The 9,623-nt window shown below is 58.6% G+C and overlaps 1 protein-coding gene across 1 annotated transcript; it reads right to left on the bottom strand.

Annotated features, from left to right (window-relative positions):
* Positions 1 to 469: 469 nt before the first annotated feature.
* Glt6d1 (glycosyltransferase 6 domain containing 1) lies at positions 470 to 8,184 on the bottom strand. Its single transcript, XM_076844964.2, has 4 exons — positions 8,111 to 8,184; positions 4,529 to 4,576; positions 1,532 to 1,669; positions 470 to 1,136 (listed from the first exon to the last, which is right to left on the bottom strand). The coding sequence occupies exons 1-4, from the start codon at positions 8,182 to 8,184 to the stop codon at positions 470 to 472; spliced, it is 927 nt and encodes a 308-aa protein (XP_076701079.1).
* Positions 8,185 to 9,623: the final 1,439 nt, after the last annotated feature.

Here is a 9,623-nt window from a genome sequence, read left to right as displayed (position 1 = left end):
AACAGAGGCAAAAGGGCCAGCTTTAAACCCACGGCTTACCACCTCTGTGTTGCCAGAGAGCCTGCCTCCAGCCACCTAGGACCTGTCACCTGCAGGACAGACTGGCCACGACCTTCCTGAATCCAACACCAAGCCCGTGCCACATGCCGGGAGAATGAACAGATTTTTTTTTTACATTTATTTAATAACACTTTTCTGTTTTGCAAACAGACTTGTTTCTGAACTGGAGTGTTCCTTCATTAAAAGAAAATAAGATTGTTCTGTGTCAAAAGCACGTTCACGTTGTCCACACCACCAGACGGCAGCCTCTGTGAACGAACACTCAGCACACCGCCACTCTTCATCCCAGATCAACCGAGTCAGAGGACTCGCAATCGTGAGGAGGAAGAGCCCTCTGGAAGGGGGAGGTTTGGCGTCCTGCGAGCGTGACCGCGGGGACTCCCTCCTGTCCTGAGGGCGTGGAGCCCCCTTAGCTCCTCTCGGGGTGCAGTGCCACCTTGACGTAGTGGACCTGGGGCGGGGCGTTGAACGTGGGGTCCCAGCCGTATTCGGGGGACAGCAGCTTGGTGGGCTTGTGGAGGAAGAAGAACTTGTTGAGGTGCCTTTCGAAGGTGCTGTTGAGCCCGATTTTCAGGTCGTGGATGACGCCCTCCATGTAGTCCCTGATGAAGTCCAGGACTCTCTGGGGTGTGCCCCCAATGATGGAGCCGCTGTAGAAGAAGTCCCCCTGTCCGAACGGGATGTAGGCCGAGGACTGAGGCCGCCTCTCGTAAGGGTAATTCCGGGTGTTCCTGAAGTACCACCAGGCGTGGAGCTGCGCCACGGAGGTGCCCAGCGTCTCCACCCCAAAGTCGTCCTGGAAGACCAGGTCAGCCGTCATGCTGAAGAGGAAGTCGGCCTCCTCCAGGATGTGCGCCACGATGTGCTCCCCCAGGACCTTCATGCGAATGAGGTCGATGTCCGACCACCACTGCTCCTCCTCCATCAGAAGCAACTGGAAGGTGCAGAGTGGACGAAGCTCCATGCTGGGCCGCTTGACATAGTCGTTGGTCATGATGTAGAAGACCACCCTGTGGCCGGGCATGAAGTACTTGTTGGCCGACTGCAAGAACAGCTCCAGGTACTCATCAGCAAACCTGGGACACATGGAGCAAGAAACCTGTGTCCCTACGTGTTCTCTGGGGAACAGAGGCCACCAAAGGCTGCCTGATGCCAAAGAGCCCAACATCCCCCGGGAGAGAAGGTGGGGCCGCAGCTCCACTGGGTCAGTCAGGGGGCCAGGACGTAGTGAGCCCCGGGGCCTGACATGCCTTGGAATTTTGGAACCACTGAGCCAGAGCTAAGCTGGCCAAAGGCCTCCCAAGTGGACCCTCGGACCCAGCCAAGGTGGAAAAGTGACCACAGCAAAGTTCTTGTACAGGTTGGCTGGAAGCGGCGGCCATGGCAAGGACAAGCTGCCCTCTGGGGCAGAACGTCCATGATGCGTGTCCTCGGTTTTTCCCAAGAAGGACACATGTTGGGTGGCACCTACCTGCCTCTAGCAAAGACAGCCAGGCCCACGGTGAGGTTCCGCTTCCTGTAGAATTTCTCCAGGGCCTGTGTGCTGAACGTGCCTTCCCACAAGATGGGGGCCAGCCAGTCGGTGGTGGTGGTGACGTCCAAGCGTTTCCTGGGAAGTACCCAGAACAGTTAGGCAGGGCCACCGTGCTGGCTGTGGCCACTGGCGCCAGCGTGCTGACGCAGCCCCTCCAGGGCACTAGACAGGGCCTGGCCCTGGCAGGACCCTCCGAGGCGTGCACGGGTGTCCTGCCTGCCAGCATGTGCAGAGCCCACAGAGGTCAAGTGCGTCACCCCAGGGTGACAGTCAACACGAGGCTCACACTGCTGGACTGCTGTCTGCCTTGAGCTCTCCTCAGCCCCAACCTGCCTCCCAGGTCCAGAGGCCACTTCCTCCAGTTCTGGGGGCAGAAGGGCAGTTGAGGGAAAGCAGCCCGGCCACATACCCTCCATTACAGACCGAAGCCAGCTCACGGGGGGCCCACGGCCTCCTGCACCGTGCCTCTGCCCCCACCCCGCCCCCGTGCCCAGTGGACATCCTCATGCCTGCTCCAAGCCAACCGAGGGGCCAGCGAGGTGGGAAGACAAGTCAGAAACAGGGGAGAGGGTTAGATTTCCATAATGAAGAAGTGACAACAGGATTTCAGATGCGCCAGGCTGGCTCAAAATTTGAAAATCAATGCAAACCCCACATCAAAAGCCCAAGACCAACCCCGTGCCCATAGCAATCGGCACGGACAAAGCAAAGAGTATAAGAGGAAAAGCTGTGGAAAGAGTTCTCCAGAGGGGTTTTGAAAAGTTCTGGGTTGGGCATGCTCAGGGGAGGGCCCTCACCAGAACCTGACAGTGCTGCTCCCCAGGACTCAGCCTGCAGAACTGTGACAACTTGCTATTGTTAAAGCCACCCAGTCAATGGTACTCTGTTAAAGCAGCCAGAGTACAAGTACCACGCCCTACACCCTAGGTGGAACAATCACATCTGTTACCACCGTGTAGCAATGCACCAGGCTCTCGACCAGGAGGCACTGCATGCCAACACTCACGGCAGCACAGATCCCAAGAGCAAAGCAATTCGAGCCCCCAGGAGCGGGACAGAGGGTGGATCTGCTGGGGCATTTCCACGCCAGAGTACTACACAGATGTCAAAAAGAACTGCAACAATGTGCAAAATTTGGGTGAATCCTGGCCCCGTAGCACCAAGGAAGGGGTAGACCCAGAAGACCACCAACATGCACGGTCCCCTTTGAAAAGCTATGACCAAGATTCAAATGTGGATACTTCAGAATACATACAGGTGAGATAAAATGATAGGGAAAGGAGAGTGGAGGTCAACCCACCAGGACCACACGGTCAGCGACGGGAGTTGGGCCAGTGAGTGTTCCAGAGGTGGGCACGGACAGACAGACAGGGTGGGGAAGGACAGACACCCAGGCATGGGCGTGAAAGGCTGCAGCCCTGTCTCAAAGAGCCAGCAGACCGACAGGCAGCCTGAGTGGGCTCTGTGCAAGACACCGGCGCAGGCTGTCCGGAACCCACTCTGCCCACCCGGGGTCCCCTAAAAGACCCAGGTGAGAGAGGGACGCACAAGAGACCAGCCAAACACAAAGAGACCCTCAAACCCCGTGACAGTCCCTGGAGTGCAGGCTGAGTTGAGGGGTTCAATAAGCAGTTCTGCCACCTGTAAGAGTGGATGAGACGTGAGTTTATCCACTGTACATAAGAAGATGAAAGGGGACAATTATGAAAGGACACCTAGCAATTTTACCTTTACGTCGAATGTTCTGATGTTATGACCTTTGATCTAAGAACCCCATTTCAGAAATTTATCCCACAAATAATACACATCATTGTGAACAAAAAGGAAGAACCGGTCAGCCACTGACCCACTATGAGGACCTCCCCCACCTGTGGGCTACCCGGAGCCCCAGGGACCGGCTCAGTCGGCCAGCCCCAGAGGACGAGGCCCCAGGGGGTCCCCCAGGCAGCACCACCACTGGCATCGTGCCTCCGGGTACGAGCAGGGAAACCTGAACAGACCCTCGATGCTGGGAGCCATCAGCCAAGTAGGTATGACAGTTTCCTTGCCAGCGTACCCCCATGTTTCTTTAGTGGAAGGACTCGTGGAAATAGGACATTTTGCAGTGACATTGCATGTAAGGTGACCTTGCTCAAGGACCAGGGCGGATCCGTGTTTAGGGTGTTCCTGGTTTAGCATAATAGGAGATTAGGGTGTTCCCCGTTTAGAATAGGGCGTATCCTGCTGCCTGAGTTCCTCTTGAGTTCTTAGGGTCAGACAGTATATTTTGGGAGACAGAAGCCCAGTGGGTGTGGATTTGGGCAGAGAACGTGGATTTCCCCAGAGCGTGTTTGTAGAAGGCCGGTGTGAGATGGGGAATAAAGAATTGCTGTTTGAATCTACAAGCTGTGTGGAGGCTCGTGATTTGTGCCCAGCCAGAGACTGCGGCACCTCGAGACTCAGCCCGTCCCCCACCCCCTTAGTCGCTCTTCTGACCTAAAAGTCACTGATATTAATGGACCAGACACACCTCTGTCACGGGGACATGATGGGGACTGTTGAAGCCAACTACTTCCTGATCTCCAGGAGCAAACCCTGTGCTGGGACAGCGGGCTGGGCCCTGCCGTCCATCTGAACTGTGCACATGGCCGCCTGGGAGTCCACTCTTCTCTTCTCCAGCGCTAGTGTCCGTGAGTGAAGGGGCCTGGGTTGGCTGCACATAGCTTGGCCACCCCTGGATAAGCCAGGACCTCGGAGCCCAGTGGACAGAGTGCGTCCACTCTCTCTTCACCGGTGATGCTGGGTCTTGGTGAGCAGAACCTGGGCACCCACCAGAGCCTCAAAGACCAGCGCACCACTCTGGACCCAGGGCGCTATGACGTGGGGATTGGAGGAAGGAACCCGTCCCTTCAAGTGAGACATGCTGTTTTCATAAAGGGACATTTTTGTTCTTACTTGGGTTTAAACCAGGTTGACAGCTGAGGTTCTTCTACGCCGTAGTTCCTGGGGACAAAGGGGAAAGCAGGTCATCACAGAGTCAGTTTGCTCAGGGAACACCTATGTGCTGAGCCTCCGGGGAGACGCTATTTGGAGCTAGCTCTACCCACATCTGCAGCCCCTGCCTCCTGACCTTGGAAACACACCTCAGCACTGACTGGCCCCTGGGACACCCCCCCCCAGCACACCAACCCACACCTGGGTCCAGAGGCAGTGGGAGAGAGGTCTCCACAGGGCCTGGCCCAGGGAAGAAGTGTCCGGAGAAGAGGCTGTGACCCGAGGCAGAGTGGCCAGGAGGCCCTGTGTCTAGGGGACTCTGGAAGGAATCCACATCCCAGGTAAGAGCATGGGCATCCAGATGGGCACAGAGTTGGCTAATTTCCTCCTGAGAACCAATGGCTGCACCCTGTGTTGGTGAGGAGTGTCGGGAGGGGCAGACCTGATCTCGGACTCTCTTAGACACAGATGCTCTGGTCTCACGGAAGTCCCGTCCCCTGGAGCATGCTGCGAGCTGAGGCACCGAAAGCTGGAAGCGTGTTTCAAGCCCCTGGCCCAGCGAGGCCGCTCAGCCCAGCCAGGCCTGGCCACACTCAGACCCTTGCAGCCTATGGGGACAGTCGTTCCTGCAGAGCCTGTTGAGACAGCACTGGCCACCTCATTGAACTGCTGAAGGCCATGCTGAGTGGCAGACACGAGGGGTGCAGTTTTGCAGAAAGCTGGTGCAGAACAGGGCAGGTCAGAGGCAGCGGCACCAACCGTCCAGAGTGCTCTGGACCTCAGAGCGCATTCCCTCAGACATTATCTCAGTGTCCTCAGCGCTGGACCTCCCAGCACACACTCTCAGAATCCAGTCGTCCAGGCCAGATGTCATCAAGAGGGAACTTGATGAAAGCCACCTCCAGCCACCTTCACAGAGCTGGTCTTGCTGACTTCCAGTCCCAGGTAGGAGACATGGCTGGAGCGCTCCCCACCCTGAAGAAAGTCACCATCCCACAAGGACCCTGCCAGAGCAGCGAGCGCCACCCTGGTTCTGGGACAGCTGGAGGTGCTGAGCCACCATGGTGGTGGAGGTGGCCCTGCAGCCCGGGCTCACAGCAGGGTGGCAGCAAGCCACCAGTCGCACCTGCTCATGCTGCTGCACTGTCCCAACGGCCCTGACCTGAAAGGCCCCAAACCTCTGTGGCCCTTCAGAGCTCTCTGGCCCCAGGCTCCCGCTGCCACAAGGCCACTCCCTGGGCAGGCAAGCTCCCTCCCCTTGCCTGTCCCCTCAGGGAGGCTGCCCTCAGCCGTCCTGGGCAAGCCTACCCCACGCTGCCCTCCCACGCCCTGTCCTCTCCGTGACCAGCTCCAGGTCCTCAGACCCAACACACATCGGGGCTGAACCAGCAGCTTTTCCCTCCAGCTGAACAAACACGGTGGGTCATGGCTGCTGCCCTGAGCGCCTTGCTGTGTGGAGGGGCTTGTGGGGGGAGGGTGCTCCTGCTAACAGGGTCCAGCCCCTTGGCCCCACTGGGCACCCTCGTCTTCCAGTTCCCAAATCCATCAACCAGCACAGGATCCTTCCTTCTTCAGGGGCGGGAGATAGTCAAGCTTTGAATTTGAACAAAGATGTTTTGCAATTTGAAGTTTTAAATTTCTAGAATGAAGGTCCATGTATTTATTCATTTCTTAACCAAATTAATGCCTGAACATCTCACATGTGCAGATGTAACGCCCAGTTCCCAGGCACATGGCCGAGTCCCTGGCCCCCTCTTCCACTGTGAGCCCCCGTACAGCTGCTGCCGTGAGCCTCCGGGCCTCCGTCCTCCCCGCTGCCGCCGCTGTGCAGACCTCAGGGTTTTAGAAATGAACCTGGTGTGCAGTGGCAGCTCATGGTTTCAATGACAAATGACGCTGGGCGTCTTTGTACTCTCGTGTTCTGTCTGCATGTCCTGTCGGGTGAGCTCTGTACGGCTCTCATGCCCGTTCTTCAGATGTCTGGCTCCCTCCTTTACAAGCTCAGACGCAGGCCTTCCACGGGGTTGGCAAAGGCTTTCTCCCCCCGCCCCAGCCCGTCTCTCTCCCTCTCCATCTCTCCATCTGTTTCTCCCTCTCTGTCTCTCTCTCCCCCTCCCTCTCTATCTCTGTCCCTCTGTCTCTCCCTCTCTTTCTGTCTCTTTCTCCTCTCTCTCTCTCTCCCTCTCTCTTCTCTCTCCCTCCCTATGTCTGTCCCTATCTCTCTCTGTGTCCCCCCACTCCCCGCTCCACAGGTGCTCAGAAACACCGTGTTGCTCCTAAGGAGGACGTGGGGAGTGGCACCGTGTGACTGAGGTTCAGATTTCCAAGAGGGAGCGAGGGCAGCTGGCAGAGGTGCCCCTGGGACACATAGGTCCTGTTTACATCAGACACGTGGTCCGAACTTGGAGATGGTTTGTGACCCACCTAGAAGAGCCCTCCTGGCCTCTCAGCTGGCTGCACTGGCGTCCTGCCATATAAACACACTGCCCCACGACGTGTCTGGTTTTCTCTGTCTGGCAAACCCCTGCAGGCACACACTGTGGTTTCCCGCTTCCCGGGCTGGAGCCCAGCATGTAAACTGGCGCCCAATCAACACCCGCAGGCATCCACAGGGAGCCAACGCTGGCTCCTCCTCGCTGTGCAGGCTCGGAGGTCCTGGTGCTGCCTAGCCAAGGAGCCAGCAGGGCCCAGGGCAGTGGGAACCTGCTCTTTACTGGGGGCTAGGGCCACAGGGGAGATGGCTCTGGGTGAGTGTCAGCCCAGCTGGGCACAGTGGTCACACCTGCAATCCCAGCAACTCAGAAGGAGGATGGTGAGTTCAAGGTCAGCCTCAGCAACTTAGGGAGACCCTGTCTCAAAACACGGAAAGGCTGGGGTGTGGCTCAGTGGTGCAGCACCCCTGGGTTCAACCCCAGCACCAAAAAGAAGGAGTCGGGAGGAGGAAGGAGAATCCAAACCCAGGCCAGGCCTTGTCGGGCCTTCTGCGTCCCAGGAGGGAGTCTGCACTGACCCAGGTGTCGGCGCCTCACGGGGAACAGGGTCGTGCCGCTTTCCTGGCACCTCCGGGTCCTGAGGTCTGTGCCTCGGGGTGTGGTTGGCTGTGCCATAAGGTGACGGTCACGGGGCCCTTCAGTGACTCCCACACACGTTTGCCCCTCGCCCGGGAGCTGGTCCTCGTCACCTGGGAAAGCCCTGGCACCCTCCCAGAACAGGGCAGACCAGGGTCCTGTCTCGGTGCGTCTGACTTTGGGGACTTCGTCTCTCGCCGTGTGGCTTCGTGGTCTTTCTGCTGCCCCCGTGGTCTCAGCCGAGCTGACTCCCAGCCTCCGCCTCCAGGTGCGTCAGACGAGCCCACGGCCTCGAGGACTCCGGGCCTTCTGCTGCCCGCCAACCCCACCAGGCTTTGATCCCTGACCCTAAGGGACCCTGCCCTCCATGGGCCCCTGGGGTTCCTGGGCCTGCGGCAGTGCTGCCCGCCTCCTCCGACAGGGCAGGGCAGTGTCCCCATCACTGGGCTCTTGGAGACTTGGCGTCGGGCTTTACCTGAAGTAGTGCTTGGCCGTCATCAGGGATAAAAGAACCAAACCCAGGAACAGCATTCTCCGCTTAGAATTCATTGCCTCCTAAGGAAAGGGAGGGAGGGAGGGTTTAACCCACAGGAAGCACACCCTGTCACCTCCTGCAACAGATCAGCGGGCAGACGTCTGGACACCACCCAGGGCCTTGGGGAGGAAGCCCGGAGCTGGGACACCCCAGTTCTACGGACAGTGCCTGCCCATCTCCAGGAGCGGGTGCTCCTGATGACCCCTGGCTGGCGTGAGGCATGCAGACCCTGGGGATGGAGCCGGGGACCTCCTCAGCTGCAGGTGCCTTCCCCAGTGGCCTGTGCTCCTTTGTCCTCCCAGGGACAGTAAGCTGGTGCTCCCGAGGCCACGGTGGTCCAAGACAGGACTGTAGTGGACTGGTATCTAAGTCAAAGGCACCAGCCCCCAACATGGAGCCCGGGATCTGGCTGGGGCCCAGCTAGTGTTGCAGGTTTGTGTGGCAGAAAAGCCCCCTGGGGGTCGTGCAGGGAGGGGTGTCAAGGCCAAGGGGATTCTCTCGGCTTCATCACTGAACACCCATTTGATAACCTGAGACGCGACTGCTCTGAGCTGAGGGGGCCTCTGGGCGGGAGCACGCTGGCCCTTGAAGACACCCAGCCTGAGAGCAAAGATCTGAAGCAGCCCTTCACAGGTTTTGATATTGGTGACACTCTGTGTTGCGATACACTGCCGTGGGGACAGCATGCATGGCACCTGCACTTGCCAAGGTAAGCAAGACGAGCACTTTGTCACAGGGCTACTGGGAAACTGGACCAGACGTGGCTCCCATCCTGTTTCCCCTGGCCATTCTGCACAACCCCTGGGCACCTTCTCAGGCCTTTGTAGTTTGAAGCTGTCCACCTTTTAAATTCAAGGTCATTGGAACCAGCATGCGGAGGGGCCAGTGTGGTCCCCCTAGCCACTGCCCTGCTCCCGTTCCCAGCAGCAGCCCGCCCCTGCTGGTGCAGCCAACAGCCACCACTGACACCATCACCCGCACCTCCAAACACCCCTGGGCTGCCTTTACCTCGGGTCAGGGTGGGTACGGAGGCAGTCAAAGTCGTCCCCCCGGGACAGGTACTGTCCTGCGGCCTCTGTCCAGTCAAGAGTCACACCCTGCTGTGGCTCTCCTGCCTTCTGAAGGTGGTGATGTCGCTGTTCTCCTTTGTGATGCAGGCATCCCTGGGCTGTCACCGCAGCAGGCCTGGCCACTGGAGGAGTCCCAGGGGACCCTGAAATGCTCTTCTTGCCTTGCCGTGCCCCTGTGCAGGTGCGTGGCCCACCCCCTCCTAGAGGGCACCTACAGCAGAGGGCGTGGGCATTTCCGGTGGGGCAGAGGAAGCCGATTCCTGGTCTCCCTGCATCCGCCCAGGTGCCCGTCTCTTCCTGGGAGCCTGCTGGTGCTCATTTATTTCCCCGACAGGACACACACCTACCCACTTCAGCACGAAGACAGGGTGTGTGTGAGCCTG

Source organism: Callospermophilus lateralis, chromosome 2 (assembly GCF_048772815.1).
Source record: "Callospermophilus lateralis isolate mCalLat2 chromosome 2, mCalLat2.hap1, whole genome shotgun sequence".
Classification (NCBI taxonomy): Eukaryota; Metazoa; Chordata; class Mammalia; order Rodentia; family Sciuridae; genus Callospermophilus; species Callospermophilus lateralis.
Note: the sequence above shows the minus strand (reverse complement) of the source record. Positions and strands in the feature narration are given on the sequence as shown.

Excerpts from the sequence above, each read along its gene's own strand:
- Glt6d1 (XM_076844964.2), bottom strand. The coding sequence starts at position 8,184 with ATGAATTCTAAGCGGAGAATGCTGTTCCTGGGTTTGGTTCTTTTATCC. Across the intron at positions 4,577-8,110 it reads ACGGCCAAGCACTACTTCAG|GAACTACGGCGTAGAAGAAC; the intron begins GTAAAGCCCGAC and ends CTTTGTCCCCAG. Across the intron at positions 1,137-1,531 it reads GCTGTCTTTGCTAGAGGCAG|GTTTGCTGATGAGTACCTGG; the intron begins GTAGGTGCCACC and ends CATGTGTCCCAG.